Raw genomic sequence first — 17,902 nt, 5'->3', positions numbered from 1 at the left:
AGGAAAAACTCTTGGGACTTATTTTTTCTTTTAATTTAATATTATCTGAGAACCTATGAAGACATACTAAAAGGAAAAAAAAATTTTTAATGGAATAATTGGGCTGGGATCTTAAAAACATGAGTGTATCTTTTTCCTTCCTTATCTCAGCTGAGGGAGGAAAATCTGTTTAAATAGATATCCAGCAAAAAAGACGTTTCACAGAGAGGATACTGTCCACTAGACTATAAGGCAATGTGCTATTTTCTTTTGCATTTGCAAAACAATAGTGGTAGGGAGAGTGATGTTTTGGGAACAGAACACAAAGGATATTTTGTTACAGGTTCCTGAGGATGGTGACAGAATTTCTAGGTCACTGAAAATAAGGAATAACTTGAGAGAGGAAGCACTCCTGAGCTTTGCCTACTCACCTCTTCCCATCCATCCGCACCTGACAGCGCAAACCTGAAGGCATTTTGTGCCCATGTAAATAACTTAGTATCTCTGCCAGGCTAGTATCCTCATTCTGTTTTACTACCATCCAATTTGTACACCTTGAACTTTAGGCTGAGACCCTGACATGTTAGATCTGAAAGCATTTAGCAGTACCAAACAAACATAAAGTTCTCACTATGTTTTGGTTATGGGTATTCATAAACGCATCTTATATAACACTGGCTTTTTGGGGGGAGAGCAAAAATGAATAAATCTTTGTAATTATGGTCCATCACTAATGTAGACATAGAAACCACTTTAATAAAGGAAAAAGCTCAACTTGAACTGCCAATAAATTTTCTTATTCACCTGTCTTCTATTGACATATTGGGTTGTTCAAAATCTATGCTGATAACACTTTTAAGACCTTAAACCAGAGATCATGCTTTGCTTGACAGACACCTGTGAGCTTATTAAAAATGCAGATTGCTGGCCCTCATCTTCAGACACTTTGTAATGTGTCTTAAATCACATCTTTTTTTTTTTTTTTTTTTTGCAGTACGCGGGCCTCTCACTGTTGTGGCCTCTCCCATTGCAGAGCACAGGCTCTGGACGCGCAGGCTCAGCGGCCTTGGCTCATGGGCCTAGCTGCTCCGCGGCATGTAGGATCTTCCCGGACCGGAACACGAACCCGTGTCCCCTGCATCGGCAGGTGGACTCTCAACCACTACGCCACCAGGGAAGCCCTTAAATCACATCTTATATAAGCTCCCCAGGCCATTCTGATCTCTTCCTCATCACTCCCTTCCCCACCTCTGAGAAAATACTACCTACATGAGATCTCATCACTATACTGCTGCTGATTTTTTTTTAACTTAATGAAGGTATAGAAACAGATGTCTATTAAGGGGACAATTAATCAATCAGGGTAGGGGATCCAGTCGTTTGTAATTTAAATCACACCCTAGGCTCTTATTAAAAATGAGGATTCCTGGGTATTATCTCAAAACTAGAGGGTCTGAATTTGGCAAATACAGTCCAAGACTATGCTTTTTTTTTTTTTTGGCAGTACGCCGGCCTCTCACTGTTGTGGCATCTCCCGTTGCAGAGCACAGGCTCCGGATGCGCAGGCTCCGGAGGCGCAGGCTCAGCGGCCATGGCTCACGGGCCCAGCCACTCCGCGGCATGTGGGATCTTCCCGGACAGGGGCACGAACCCGTGTCCCCTGCATCGGCAGGCAGACTCTCAACCACTGCGCCACCAGGGAAGCCCAAGACTATGCATTTTTAACACATTTTCCAGTAATCCTTAGGATTCATAATACATTCTAAAGTTTGAGAATCCATGCCCTTAGGCTCAACAGTTTCTTGATCTTTTCTAAATCATCTATCTTTACTTCCACTCCTTTCTGAACACCTACTCTCATATTCATACCCTGGGCCCTCTCACCCAAAATTGCTCTAGCTCTAAAATCTCATACTATGAATTTTCCCCAGACCACACTATCCGTCCTCCCATTTCTGCCCTTAAGCCTGTTTTCTGTCCTCATCATGGTCTTTAGTCTTCTGATACTTCTTTACTCTCAAGTCCAATGGCCCTGTTCTACCTTCACTTTCCTTACTAAGAGATACCATACCTGTGGTCAACTATTTAAGTAACTCCCTTTATTATCCTCAATATCACTCTCTCCTCAACTTTTGTCAGTATTTCTTTATAATTCCTAATCTTGATATCCATTTTTTCCCACTTCAAGATTTATAGACCACCGTATCTGAAAATAAATGAGCTCTGCCACCTCTCAACTCTCACAGCACTTTAATGTATGCTCTTCAGTAACTCCACATTTTCTATCCTATTTTATGGTTATTTAAGTATATTCCATTTCCTCTAATAGACAATATGGACTTTGCAAATAGGATCTGTGTACAATTTATTTTGATTTCTCCCAAAATACAGAGTATAATGTTGGGAGTAAAATCTGGATTTTCTTGTCCTGGCAGTAAAGGCTCTGAACAATTTTTTATTTGTGGGCTAACTTAAAAAGTGGCTATAAAGAATAATTGTTTTGTAAGTAGTTATTATATGTCAACCTACAGTATTTTAGAATGTTGTAGTATCACCACTTAGACATCAATATCCATTAAAATTGCTCCACAGAAAACAATAATCTCAATTAATGACTAGGATTAGGTCAGTAAATATGCATGCCCTGACAAGGAAGAGAAGAACAATAAATTTTCTTGTTCACCTGTCTACCTCCTTCCACTATGGCATCTCTAGTGAAAGAAGAAAGAATAATAATAAAAAGGATTTCCCTTTTGTTAATGGTAACCTTGTTTACCCTGAGGGGAAGAGAAAGAGGAGAGAACATTCCCCAAAAGTATTACACTTTGGTTCTCCTCGTTACTTGGATGAGTTTCACCCTAATGAATGTTGCCTGTTTGTAAAACAATTTCCCCTTCAAAAGCATCTGATTTTCCCTTTGAGGACTATACCATAATTATCAAGTATCTATATACCTTTTTCCTTGAAAACAGTTTCATAAGGCTATGTGAACTCTTTCTTTTGGTTATGAAAAAAATGAAAGCTAGAACTACAGGGAAAAATACCAGTTAGACGGACTATTTCATATTAAAAACCTACCTGTAATCGCACTATCCAAATATAATAACTGGCCAATATTAAAAGATATGTATATAAATACACATTTATGTACATACATATTTTATGAAAATGAGATTATACTATAGTTCTAATAAGATTCTTTTGTCACTTTTGAATCCTGAACACATAATTGCTGCATAAAAAGAACTAAAATGTAAATAAATTATTACCACCAGATAATAAAGGATAAAGTCAAGATTAGAACTAAGGTGTGTAATTCCAAAGCTCATGCCCTCTCCATTATACAGTGCTGCCTCAGCTTCCTCAAGTATAAAATAGATTTGACCATTATATTACATTGGGTAACATTAAGCATGGAATGAAATAATGAGCGAGAAAACACCCTGAAACTATAAAGCATTGTTAGAGGAATCTAAGGGACTATTATAGTGTCCTTACCTGCAATATAGGCAAAACTCACTGTAATGCTTTGGCACTGAACTGTCATGTTATACACTGTCGATTAAGGTTTATACTTCTACACATAGACAATATGGGGGATAATCTCAAAACTCTTTACAATCAGAATTGAACTTAAAAACATTTTAAGAAGGCCGTCAAGCAATTATGAAACCTAAAGAAGTGTGCACCATTTTAATTGATATGAGACCATACAATTAGATTAACATTATAAAACTGTATATAACATCAAAAAATGCTCTGAATTAAGCACCATTATTTGAAATGTGTATTTGTTAGATTTTTAAAAACATAGTGACCATTTAAAATGTTATTTTTTTCTTGAAATAGGGCATCTTGAAGGAAGTCCAAACCGTTTTTAAAGTAAACCTATATCCAATGTACCCTGCCCTTAACACTGATACCAAAGTTTTAAAACAAAAACAGGGTATGACTTCAGTGTATAAGCCATTTCATCTTACTCTGCAAAACCTGAGCCTAACTTTTTAAAATTTTCAGATGAATATGTGTGAAGTAGACAAAGCTGCTGGGGTATATACTTCTGAAAGAATGGAGGGCAGAGGAAATAAACATTATTAGTTGTTAAGACTAATACTCCTACCCAAGGGAAACTTCTCTTTCTTCTACTCCACACTTCCCATTTCTTGCCTCCTCCCTGCCCCATATATAAATTTATGGCAACTTCTAATAAACATATACTAGCTATCCGATGTTTTTAAACTGTTAAGAAGAGAAAGAAAATTCTTTTAATACTCTGTAGGACACGGAATGCTACAATTAACAGAGAGCAAACATTTTCAAAACACTTTCAAATGACTTGACTAAAAAGTAGAATTCAAATTAGATCTTTTAACTGTGCTGCAGTTCAAATATATAAATACCTTTACTTACCTCAAGTTTTCATTAAACCTTACTGTAGCTGCACAGTGGAATATAATATTGGTAGACTCTATGATGATCTCTTTATCTTCTTCACTAAGAGCCAGTTTAGGTTGGGTGAGTTCACTGTTGACTGCTATAATTTTCTCCCTAAAATCTGGATTTTCATCTCTCAATCTGTCAAAAAGCTATCAAAGGGGAAAAACATTTTAGGGCAGTATTTTTCAACTTTCTAAAACCCATCATCACCACCTTTTCCTCCCCCAAGGATCACTATTTTTTAAATTTCAACTACGTGAATCCTAAGGTTGCTTAAATTGCTATCATTCTGCATGAAAAACACTCTATGGGGTCCACATTGTTATCCCCATTTTATAGATGAGGAATCTGAGACACAGAGAGGTTAAGTAACTTGCCAAAGGACATAGGGCTGGTAGCTTGCAGAGTTAAATTTTAACTGTCCATGCCTTTGTTGATTAGATTATATTATCTCTCAGAATAGACATAAGCAGCACAGACATCAGAACAATGTTTACAATGATCATCCAGAGACTTCCTGGTGGCGTAGCGGTTAAGAATCCGCCTGCCAATGCAGGGCACATGGGTTCAATCCCTGGTCCGGGAAGATCCCACATACCGCGGAGCAACTAAGCCTGTGCATCACAACCACTGAGCCTGCACTCTAGAGCCCACGAGCCACAACTACTGAGCCTGTGTGCCACAACTACTGAAGCCTGCACACCTAGAGCCCGTGCTCTGCAACAAGAGAAGCCACCGCAATGAGAAGCCCGTGCGCCGCAATGAAGAGGAGCCCCTGCTCCCCACAACTAGAGAAAGCCTGCATGCAGCAACGAAGACCCAACTCAGATAAAAATAAATAAATAACATTTTTAAAAAAATAAATAAAAATAAAATGATCATTCAGATTTCTAAAATCCAAACCTTAATTTATCACTTCATTTTATTTTGCTTTTAGTCTCTTTTAGTAGATTAAAATACCATTAATCATACTCTACCTAAAATCTTAGGAAAATTTTAAAGGGGAAAACAAAGTAAGTATGTTAAAGGAAAAAAAATTTGGTAAGCAAATGTGAATATGAAGCTGGATAAACTTGAGAAATACATATAGGATTCTAACTTGAAAATAGAAAATTCAATATTCCTTAAGTATACTCAAAGGAATAAATTTTTAAGTAGAGAATCAGATCCCAAAATGGTTACAGTATAAAGGTACATTCAATTTTGAGTCAAATTTAATTTTTTATCCCAGATTTTATAGAGGAACAATGATGTCACCTCCAGATCACTGTTCTATTACACCCTGACTCTCCACTCCATTTAAAGTCCATATTTGTAGTTTAAGCAGAGATTCTGAAATCTGGGGAAAAAGTCTATAAAACATATATGGTACTCGCTTTCACCTTCCCAGGTGACTTTTAGTAAGTAACAGTCTTCCCCTCCACCACTGCTAGCTAGTGACCTCAATATTATTGTTTTTTTATATTAATTAATAAAATATTTACTAAGCATTTCAGATGAACTAAGTACCTTCTAGACACTGAGAAAACAAGAATTATGACCTTTGCCTCAGGCTATTTAGAGTCTAATAGGAAAAATTAGACAAGTAAACAGTTAAAATATAATGTTATAAGTAATAAAATAGGGATAATATAAGTGTTATGAGACTGTACAGGAGCAACATCTAGCCCTGCTAGTTGGGAAGGACCTAAGATTATAAAGTAGAAGAATAGTGTTTCAGGTAGAGAAAGTAGCATGTATAACCACCTAGAAGTAACAGAGCATTAATGTTTGGGAAATTTAAAAAACTCAGTAAGACTTAGCCAATGACTGGAAGAGGGATAAGGAATATAAACTCCATGTGGACAGGGACTAGGTCTATTTTGCTCAGAACAAAGGCCCTAGATAACAGAGTGCCTGGCAAGATAGTGACATGATAAACATTTGTTAAATGAATAAATTCATCAGGTGGAAAACACTGGAAGAGAAAGAAGTACAGCTATGGAGATATGAGTTCAGTTTTGTGAATGCTGAGTGTAAAGTGCCAATGAGAACACCCCAGAAGACTGGTCTAGTAGAGATAACTGGCTCTGTGGGTCCTGAGTTCAGGGAAGAAAGAGTCAGACTACTGATATAGATTTTATTAACCACCCAGTAGCAGCAGTGATGAGCACCCAAGGTCCAGACTATATGAAGCTTTTTCCAAATCTAATTTAAAATACAACCTTTCACCTCACACAAAACAGAAGGTGCTGAGTAATTACCTAAATGGACCTAGTAAAAAGAGATCAAGGCCTAGGACAGAATTCTGAAGAATATTTAAGGGGCTAGCAGAGAAAAAGGAGCCTGAGGAATGACCAGAAAAGTACTTTTAACACACTGTATTCAGACTTTTTCATTCTCCCAGACTGCCAATGACCTTTAATTCCCCTTCATATCAGATATCTCCACCACTACCACCAATACATGATCACGCTGCTTCACAAGTTACATCTCAAATGTGATGCTCTTCCCTTCTTTAGCTACCATCTCTTTATTCAATACCATCTTTTCCAAAGTTTTTAACCCACTGGTATCCCAATTAGTTCCTACTTTACTAAGTCCACTAATGCCCTCTTTAATGTATTTTATTCCCTTTCCAGAATTTATTTTGTGGTCCACTATTTGCACTCCTTGCCAGCAATGAGGTTTACCTTCCCAGAGACATTCCTGTAAATCAGTGGTTCTCAAGTTGGGGCAATTTTAGCCCCCAGGGAACATGTGGTGATGTCTGAAGACATTTTTCTTTGTCAAAACTGGGATGGTGAGGAGAGGGAGCTGCTGGCATTCAGTGGGTAGAGGCCAGGAATGCTGACCACCCTACAATGCATAGGACAGCTCCCCATAACAAAGAATTATCTGGCCCAAAATATGAATAGTGCTGAAGTTGAGAAATTCTGCTATAAGACAATGTCCCACTATAGTATATGCTCTATGCCTATGCTCTTTCATTCCTGTTTCAAAATCATAGAAGGCTCTACCTAAAAGTTTCTTAACAACTTTAAGTGTACATATTCACTGCTACTTGATATAAAAAGAACTCATTTTATTGATTCACCAGAAATGCTATACATAAGTGGGAATGAATGGCCCTAGGAGTAAGTGGTGGGATGTGCCGGGCGGAATTAAAAGCATAAGATAAAATGACAAAATTTTATAGAGTATTTTAGTTAAATATTTATTTAGACAAATACTTGGGGACAAGGCATTTTTATATTGAAAATAATGGCCATATGTTTAGACTAAACTATAAAAGTTCAATGAAATTTCAGGCTTTCAGTAGAAGATAATCATTTTCTTTACAAATCAGACTTACTGGTGAGGAAAAATTTTAGAAGCATTACCCTGGAGACCCCAGAGAAGATGCCCAACTCTTTCACATTTTACTTAGGTCCTCAATTCCAACCAAGACATCAGCTTCAATAATTGCTCCTATCCAATCTCTCTTAACACCTCTACACTCTCTCTTCCTTCCCTCCTCCCTCTTAAAAACTCTCTAGACTGTAGGCTCCATTAAGGCAGGGACTCTTATTTATTCCTGAATTCAACCCCTTACATCAAGTCAAGTGCCCAGCACTGAGTACACACAATAAATGTTTTCTGAAAAATAAAAAATGAATAAGAAAAAATAACCTTTCACTAGGGGGAAGGAGGGTGTTGGGAAGGGAATTACAATATACCAATTACAAGTGGTTCATGATAAAATGCCAAGATGAGTAAACAAAGGGCAGAGATGGCAGCAAAACACACATGCAGGCATTATTACTTAAAATAGGCCTTGTGGTCTGATAGCCCCCTTGATGACTCCTTTCTCACAGGTTTTCAGGGAAGCAAAGAATTCCAAAAGGATCTGGCAAAAAATCAGAAAGAGGAAAAAGAAGAGAGACTAACATACACTATCTGAGTAGTTAAGAAGTTTAGGGATAACTTCTAAATTTTGGAGAAAGGATTTTACATCCTACAGTTAAATAAAAATAAAAGCAACATGTTAAGTATCTGCTGCATGATGTCAAAGAAAAGCTACTGTGACATGACAATTAGTTCTAATCCAAAGAACTATCACAAAGGTATACGAAGTTCATTCAAAGTAAAAAGTCTGGTTAGTTGCTATGTAAGGATTTGCTAATTTTTTTGTTTTTTCCAACAGGACTATAAGAATTTAGATAGACAAATGAGCATCATTCTCTTCCAAAAAAAAAAAAAATAATGCTATCATTGACATTTCTTTGGAGGGATATGCCTATAGAGTCAGAGCCCTTGCAAAACTGAGCTCACAGCTTTCTAATCACTTTGGTTTCTGACTCCAATTTTATTCTCTGAATCTTTACTGCCAAGCTTGGGTTCAAATTAATTTTGGATGTCTGCAAAAGTCAACTCTCTCCTTAAAGCATGAACATTTGCCCCTATTCAGTATATCCATTAGAATGTGCCAGTAGGCTGTCCCCACATGGTCTAAGCAACACTGTACACTCTTAATCAGCACCAGTTCGCAAAGTGTAGAAGATCCTAGGAGTCCCTGAGACTCCCACTTAGGGAGTTCACGAAGTCAAAACTATTTTCATAATAAAAGTAAAACATTATTTGCATTTTTCACTTTCATTCTCTCACAAGTATAGAGAGGAATTTTCCAAAGCTACATGTGTAATGACATCATCACTCTCGATGGCTCATGGAATGTGTGCTTGTATGTATATTCTTTTACTTTAAAAATTTCTCAATTTTAAATGGGACCTAATGAAAAAAGCTTTTGCACAGCGAAGGAAACCATAAACAAGACAAAAAGACAACCCTCAGAATGGGAGAAAATATTTGCAAATGAAGCAACTGACAAAGGATTAATTTCCAAAATTTACAAGCAGCTCATGCAACTCAATATCAAAAAAACAAACAACCCAATCCAAAAATGGGCAGAAGACCTAAATAGACATTTCTCCAAAGAAGATACACAGATTGCCAACAAACACATGAAAGGATGCTGAACATCACTAATCATTAGAGAAATGCAAATCAAAACTACAATGAGGTATCACCTCACACCAGTCAGAATGGCCATCATCAAAAAATCTACAAACAATAAATGCTGGAGGGTGTGGAGAAAAGGGAACCTTCTTGCACTCTTGGTGGGAATGTAAATTGATACAGCCACTATGAAGAACAGTATGGAGGTTCCTTAAAAAACTAAAAATAGAACTACCATATGACCTAGCAATCCCACTACTGGGCATATACCCTGAGAAAACCATAGTTCAAAAAGGGTCATGTACCACAATGTTCACTGCAGTTCTATTTACAATAGCCAGGACATGGAAGCAACCTAAGTGTCCATCGACAGATGAATGGATAAAGAATTGGCACATATATACAATGGAATATTACTCAGCCATAAAAAGAAACAAAATTGAGTTATTTGTAGTGAGGTGGAAGGACACAGAGACTGTCATATAGAGTGAAGTAAGTCAGAAAGAGAAAAATAAATACCGTATGCTAACACATATATATGGAATCTAAAAAAAAAAAAAAAGGTGCTGAAGAACCTAAGGGCAGGACAGGAATAAAGACGCAGACGTAGAGAATGGACTTGAGGACACAGGGAGGGGGAAGGGTAAGCTGGGACAAAGTGAGAGAGTGGCATGGACTTACATATACTAACAAAGGTAAAATAGATAACTAGTGGGAAGCAGCCCATAGCACAGGGAGATCAGCTCGGTGCTTTGTGACCACCTAGAGGGGTGGGATAGGGAGGGTGGTAGGGAGACGCAAGAGGGAGGAGATACAGGGATATATGTATATGTATAGCTGATTCACTTTGTTATAAAGCATTAACTAACACACCATTGTAAAGCAATTATACTCCAATAAAGATGTTAAAAAAAAAAGAAAAGAGGAAACTAGAAGAGGAATACAGCATAAAGCTTACTTTGATAAATCTATACACAGAAAAAGATGGGTGAAGAGCTGAACTCGGGAAGCATAGATCATACCTACAGTGTGAATACCCGACTGTTTGGAAAATTGTTCTTGTTAAATAACTCTCAGCACTCGATGAATGATCTAGTAATCCAGTATAAAATAAATCAATATTAATATTGCACTACAATTATCATAAGTACTAAATCACTATCATTGCTATTACTGCTTCTATCATGTTTTGAGTTTTTACTATGGCCCAGGCTCTGTGCAAAATGTTTTAAATAGCAGTATCTTATTTGAATCAATCATTCAACATGTATTTAACACGTAGTCTGTGTAAGGTATTGTTAAAGTCTCAGAACTTTACAAAGAGGTGTTACGGACTGAAAAAAAAAATTCTCAATTTTAATCTCTACTACGATAAAACATCAGTAAGATATTTGAAATAAAACCTCACAAAAACAAAATCTCTTTGAAGTCCTCAATAATTTTTAAGAGTGTAAAGGGGTCCAGAGATCAAAAGTTTGAGAATCACTGCCTTAAATAAACAGAATCTTTCAACCTATTTGTATGATATGAAAAAATACAGCCATAAGGTAATAATATCAGTCTGCAATACACTGCAGTCAATATACATTATCAAATAATTTGCTCAAGAGTTTTAATTAAAAGTCACTTAGAAAAAAGCTATAAATTATATCACATTTTTAAAAAAGTCCTTACACTAGGCTACCAAATACTTTTAATTTTAAAATGATATTGAATACAGTTTAGTTGATCTTCCCAGTTCTCAGGAAAAACTGAAAATGACCTTTGTACCTACTACACTTTAAGATGGCAAATTCTTCAAGCATAGTTATTATGTAGCTAGATTTTACGGTAGTAAATACTGAAATATTAACTCACATCTTTTTTTTATTGTCTCTAAAGAATTTAGAAACAATAATGAAAATGACTAAAACTTGTCTTTGTGTGTGTGTGTGTGTGTGTGTGCGTGTGTGTGTGTGTGGCCATTCCCCTTGGCACCCGGGATCTTAGTTCCCCGACTAGGGATCGAACCCATGCCCTCTCCAGTGGAAGCAAAGAGTCTTAACCAATGGATCGCCAGGGAAGTCCCTTGTCTTTTTTTTTAATTGAGATAACTAACACTGGTTTATAACATCATATAAGTTCCACGATTAGGACATTATATTTTGACTCCTATATACACTACTGCGTGCTCACCAACAAAAGTTTAGTTTCCATCTGTCACCATACAGTTGACCCCCTTTACCCATTTCACCCTACCCCCAACCCCTTCCTCTCTGGTAATCACTACTCTGTTCTCTGTTTTCACATTTAACCCACATCTTACTTTTAAAAATAAGTACATAGAAAGTTCATGTGATAATTCCTTAATCTAAGAGTTTAAAGTTAACACTTGCTACATTTTTCTCATGTGTAAGTATAAATATTTGTTTGAAGCCCTCTTCCTCAAGTCAAACAAGCAAAAATTTAAAAGAATAATTAACAATTTTGATTGTATTTTAAAAGGCAAAAACCTCACTTGGGTAGAGGAGAGTGTTAGTAGGAATACTCCGGCACTTAGTATTTACTTTACATGCCTTATACAGAGTCCAGTAAAGCAAACACCACAGCTTGCTCTGACACTCTTCCAACCTGCCAAGTAGTTCTCAGAGCCTTTGCCCGTGCTGTTCTCTCTACCTTTAACACTCTTCCTCCACGTACCAATGGATTCTTCCTCACTTCATCATTCAGGTCTCTGACCAAATGTCACCTCAGAGAGAACTTTTTCTGACCATCGTATCTAAAGCAGCACCTCCATCACTTTCAATCCCCCTTTTCTGCTTTACTTTTGAACAGCACGTGGCACTATTCAACATGTTATATAGTTGTTAACTTGTCTCCCTAACTAGAATGTAAATTCCAAATGCTGGGATTTTGTTTTCTTCATTGCCGTATCTCTAGTAACCCGAACAGCTTCTAGTATGTAGCAGGACTCACATCTTTGTGGAAGGGAGGGCAAATGGGAAGAACACAAGTGCACGAGAGTTTGGGGCAATGGGAAGAACGTTACTAGAGTATAACTACCCTTGTGAGCTATACTGTCACTGAGTAGCCCTCAAAGAAGTAGATTTGTTTTAAAAAGTAATTCAGAGAAAAGAAGTTTTTCTAGTTGAAATAAAGATTATTTAAAGTTTTCATGTGGGGACAAACTCAATAAACAGTGGGACAAAAGTAAATATTATTTTTATTCTTTAATGCCCTATTAATAGTTTCAAACAATTTATTTTTTAAAGTAAAAACAAATATTAATTTACATCACTGTTACAACCCTGTAGGTCTAGGATTACCTCTTAATGGGGAGGAGGGGGAATACAAACAAGAAAAACGTGGATGCTTCACAAAAGAGAAGTTTATCTTTCTGAACCAAAATTATATTTGAATGGAAATCATTCTCAACGTAACATCTTAGTAAAGCAAACATTCTAAATATAGTTTAACCTTTTCTTAATTTATCCTAAGTCACTGTAGTGAATATTAGTGATTGTATTTTATTATAACTCTGTAATGTTAAGAAAATTAAAAGTTATATTTAAACCCTCCCACACTTCTGTACAGGTCTTATTGTGTACCTTCTCTTTTTCTCTTAATTATTTTTCTGTTATTATACTTTATCACTCCTAGGAGATAAGCTTCCCACTACTGCCCTAACCCATAAACTGACTCTTATTCCTTCTGATGTTAACCTCTGTTATTCGCTGCCCTTCATGCACTTCTCTTTTGCTTTTGTCGTCTTCTCTTTTAATTTTTGTAAACTTGGGCACCAAGCTTTTTGCCATTGGCTTAGGGAAATTAAGCTATTTTTACTCAGTGTGTACCAGCTACAACATACAACTAGTAAGGTATCCAACTCTCAAGATTACTTTTTCCATTTTATCACAAAGCGTTCCATCATCTTTGCCTTACTTTCTTATCTATTGGGGAAGTAATGCTATAAAGTAGAAAGGGATTTGTTATCAAGTCATCTCCGTTATATCTGACATCTATTAGCTACACAACTTCAGATAAAATAACCACCTCTGAGACTCATTGTCCATATTTGTAAAATGCGATATATCAACATCTGTCCCTGCCAGAGCATGAGCTCTGGTTTCAATCGTTCACAGACACTGGCTCTAACACTAACTATATGACCTTGTAGAATGGGAATAAGACCAGTACTTACCTTGAAGAGTTCCCGTGATAATTAAATACATATAAGGTGCTTTGCACACAGTGCCTGGCACAACTTAAGCACTCAATAAATGTCAGCCACTATTAACTATGGATTTCTACTGAAAGATCAAAACAGGCTGGAATACAAATCATGTCTAATAAATTATTTATTAACTGTAGAGAATTGTTAATCTATAATTAATCAACATATCTTTTGATACTTTTCAGCAATTCTTTCACTGCTCAGAGTAACTCAGAGGTTTCTAGTTTTGGTCTTTTTTGTTTTTTTATACATAAGTCACAGCTGCCCTAGAAGGTTAAAAGGTACCAGATACCCACCTAATAACTAAAAAATTACATAGCTACTATACCAAACTTACTAACAATGAATGTCAGATAAATTCTAAAGCCTATAACTGTGAAATAATTTTACTCCAGCTCATTTCCATTTTTTCTTAGCCATATTTTACTAAAGGTTCAAATGTATGACATACTCTTGTATTCTATATAACCCCTCTGTCACCATGTTCTTATTTGTCAAATGGGAATATGTGACTTTGCTACTTCCTAATACTTTTGTGAGGAGCAATTAGTGCTTACAAATTTTTAACTGTTATCAAAGCACTCTCACAGCATAGTAGGAGTTAGAAACTAACTCATTATTATCATTCTGAAACTATTTAAACATCTAGTAATTAAAAATAACCTGCCTCAAATATTCTAAAAACACATTAAACCTTTACCATAAAGGTAATTTAGAACTTGTTATATAATTTTGTTCATCATAGAAGAAAGCTTTTTTCAAAAAAAAAAAAAAAGAAAGCTTTTTTCTCCTCCTGATCACAAGTCATATTCAGTTTACTGCCATTCATATAGGGGTTTTTTTTACCAATTTTTTTCAGGATACTTAAGAAATATACTAAGCTGTTGATGATTACAATAATTACAAACACACACTTTTTTCTCTCTTCCAAATGATCATTTTCCATACTTACCTTGCCACTAATGACTTCTTCTACTCGTTCCTGGGGTGTCTGTCCAGCTTTCTGCCTCACCAAAACATACACTGAATTCACCTTAGGACAAGACCTCAGCAACTTTTCCAGAAGTACCTTCCCTAGGAAACCAGTAGCTCCAGTGAGGAGGACATTCTTGCCTTCATAGTATTCTGGGATTGAAACCATTCTGATCCTATGGAAAATATGACAAATAAGCATCACTTCAAAGATTTATGTTCACTGTTACATACTGAAAATCTCTTGGTATTCAAATAAGTATTTTCAAGGACAGGCAAAAATCAAAGTTCAACGTTAACACAAAAGGGGACATTAACGTTTGGCTCATTGTAGTAAGGTGGAAAGTACAGTGAACTGCAACACTGGCTTCTAATCCCTGTTTTTACCTGGACCACCTCAGACAAGTCACTCACCTTCTCTGGGCCTGGGTTTCTTTAGTACAGTTTGTACCAAGTGACCTCTAAAAATTCCTTCAGCAATAAGAATCCAAATCTTCACTTAAACCTCAGTTAAACCCCAAACATGAATAAGTGGTGTTTCTCTGTCTCCAAAAGTATTTATAACACCAAATAGAGGTCAGCAGCAAGACTCAATTGCCTAGCTTGTATAACATGGTGAGGTGTCATATTCACCTATCATCACCAGTTGAAACAAGAGGTAACACCAAGTCCTTTCTTTTATATGTCTGTAGTGACAATATATTCAAAAGGTACTTAAACCTCCCTTTTAGTAAGAAATATAGTAAGGAATATATAGACTGACTTATCCTCCCTACCCAAATTCCACTGAAACAGCAGAAAAGAGAGTATACTAACAGAATGAACACACAAAAGAACCATGATGAGTGGAAAAAACAAGATGCAGAAGGACTCATGCAGTATGTCACTATTCAAGGCTCAAACACATTCAAAATGATCCTACTTACTGTTTAGAAATGCATATACATGATAATATTAATAAATGCATTAGAGAGAGTATAATACAATCAGAAAAGAGAATAAGAAGCTTCAATTGTATTTATGTTTTGTTTAAGCTAAGGAGTAGATACCTGTATTTTATATCTAAATTTTTCACAATTATAAAAAATTAAATTCATAACAATCTGAAAACCCATTAACAAGCAAAAAGAAAAGAAGGAAGGAAGGTAGGAAGGAAGGCAAGAAAAAAGAATTTCCACAAGAAACAGATGAGACTAAACTGATAGAGAAGCCATAGCATAAGAAATAACAACCTAAGCAAAACAAACATAGGAAAGCACCATAAGGAGGCAAGAGCTGTCCCAACCCCCTAAATAGAAAACACCAAGTTCAGGATCAAGAAGCTGAATAAAAGCTTAGGGAAATTAAGGTACCTAAAGGTTGCTCACAGAACAGCAAAGCCACTCCTGACAGTCTTACTTCCTGTATAAACTTTGGCTCCCAGGCTTAGTATCCAGATCTGCTGAGAACATCCAGCATGGCTGCTAAAGGACAAAAGAGAAGTAGGGCTAAGTTTGAGGTTGCTCTGTACATCCACAAATGGAGGTGGGGCACTGGGAGAAAGGAAACAAAAACAACCAAAAGAAGAAAAGTCTTCAGAGCACTTGTGCCCCAGAAATAAATTTTAGGTCCTTAGATTATCTGGCTGCTGCTGACCCTTAAAACAAACTCATACAGAGCTCTCAGTAATTCCACTTGGAGAAAAGATCTCTTGGAAACTCAGGCTTCAGAAAACTGAGAGGAAGGCAGTATCAGCTACCAAAACCAATCATACTAGTCCTTCATAAATATGGATAACTAAGGATCATCAGATATTTAAGAAATATCCACAAAATTAAGAAGGACCAAAATGAAAAGCAACAGAATCAACCACGAAAACTAAGGTAATGAAAAATTTACAGGAAATTTAAATTCTAATAAATACCCTCCAAGTCATTCACAAGAATATTGCATCCATCGAGTAAACTACTATGAAAAAGGAACAGAGAATAAGAAACCATTGGAGACGGAGCTCTGCCCACCACAGCAACAGCCAGCTCTACCCACCACCAGTCCCTCCTATCAGGAAACTTGCACAAGCCTCTTAGATAGCCTCATCCACCAGAAGGCAGACAGCAGAAGCAAGAAGAACTACAATCATGCAGCCTGTGGAACAAAAACCATATTCACAGAAAGATAGACAAGATGGAAAGGCAGAGTGCTATGCACCAGATGAAGGAACAAGATAAAACCCCAGAAAAGCAACTAAATGAAGTGGAGATAGGCAACCTTCCAGAAAAAGAAATCAGAATAATGATAGTGGAGATGATCCAGGACCTCGCAAAAAGAATGGAGGCAAAGATCAAGAAGATGCAAGAAATGTTTAACAAAGACCTAGAAGAATTAAAGAACAAACAGAGATGAACAACACAATAACTGAAATGGAAAATACACTAGAAGGAATCAATAGCAGAATAACTGAGGCAGAAGAACAGATGAGCGACCTGGAAGGCAGAATGGTGGAATTCACTGCTGCGGAACAGAATAAAGAAAAAAGAATGAAAAGAAATGAAGACAGCCTGAGAGACCTCTGGGACATTAAACACAACAACGTTCGCATTATAGGAGTCCCAGAAGGAGAAGAGAGAGAGAAATGACCTGAGAAAATATTTGAAAAGATTATAGGCAAAAACTTCCCTAACATGGGAAGGGAAATAGCCACCAACGTCCAGGAAGCACAGATAGTCCCATACAGGATAAACCCAAGGAGAAACACACTGAGACACACAGTAATCAAACTGGCAAAAATTAAAGACAAAAAAAAATTATTGAAAGCAGCAAGGGAAAAACGACAAATAACATACAAGGCAACTCCCATAAGGTTAACAGCTGATCTCTCAGCAGAAACTCTACAAGCCAGAAGGGAATGGCATGGCATATTTAAAGTGACGAAAGGGAAGAACCTACAACCAAGATTACTCTACACGGCAAGGATTTCATTCAGATTCGAAGGAGAAACCAAAAGCTTTACAGACAAGCAAAAGCTAAGAGAATTCAGCACCACCAAACCAGCTCTACAACAAATGCTAAAGGAACTTCTCTAAGTGGGAAACACAAGAGAAGAAAAGTACCAACAAAAACAAACCCAAAACAATTAAGAAAATGGTAATAGGAACGTACATATTGATAATTACCTTAAACGTGAATGGATTAAATGCTCCAACCAAAAGACACAGGCTTGCTGAATGGATACAAAAACAAGACCCATATATATGCTGTCTACAAGAGACCAACTTCAAACCTAGGAACACATACAGACTGAAAGTGAGGGGATGGAAAAAGATATTCCATGCAAATAGAAATCAA

The 17,902-nt window shown here is 36.6% G+C and overlaps 1 protein-coding gene across 2 annotated transcripts in view; it reads right to left on the bottom strand.

Moving 5' to 3' along the window:
• FAR1 (fatty acyl-CoA reductase 1) overlaps positions 1 to 17,902 on the bottom strand; it is a 73,808-nt gene that overhangs the window by 25,856 nt on the left and 30,050 nt on the right. For both annotated transcript variants that reach the window (XM_060018538.1, XM_060018537.1), the window contains 2 exons: positions 14,559 to 14,754; positions 4,390 to 4,565 (listed from right to left, as the gene is read on the bottom strand). In XM_060018538.1, coding sequence (XP_059874521.1) covers positions 4,390 to 4,565; positions 14,559 to 14,747 — 365 coding nt within the window. In that variant the 5' untranslated portion in view covers positions 14,748 to 14,754. The remainder of the gene's footprint in view (positions 1 to 4,389; positions 4,566 to 14,558; positions 14,755 to 17,902) is intronic.

The sequence above is a fragment of the Delphinus delphis genome, chromosome 8 (assembly GCF_949987515.2).
Source record: "Delphinus delphis chromosome 8, mDelDel1.2, whole genome shotgun sequence".
In the NCBI taxonomy this organism is placed as follows: domain Eukaryota; kingdom Metazoa; phylum Chordata; class Mammalia; order Artiodactyla; family Delphinidae; genus Delphinus; species Delphinus delphis.
The sequence above is the reverse complement of the archived record's forward strand: the minus strand, read 5'-3'. Positions and strand labels throughout refer to the sequence as shown.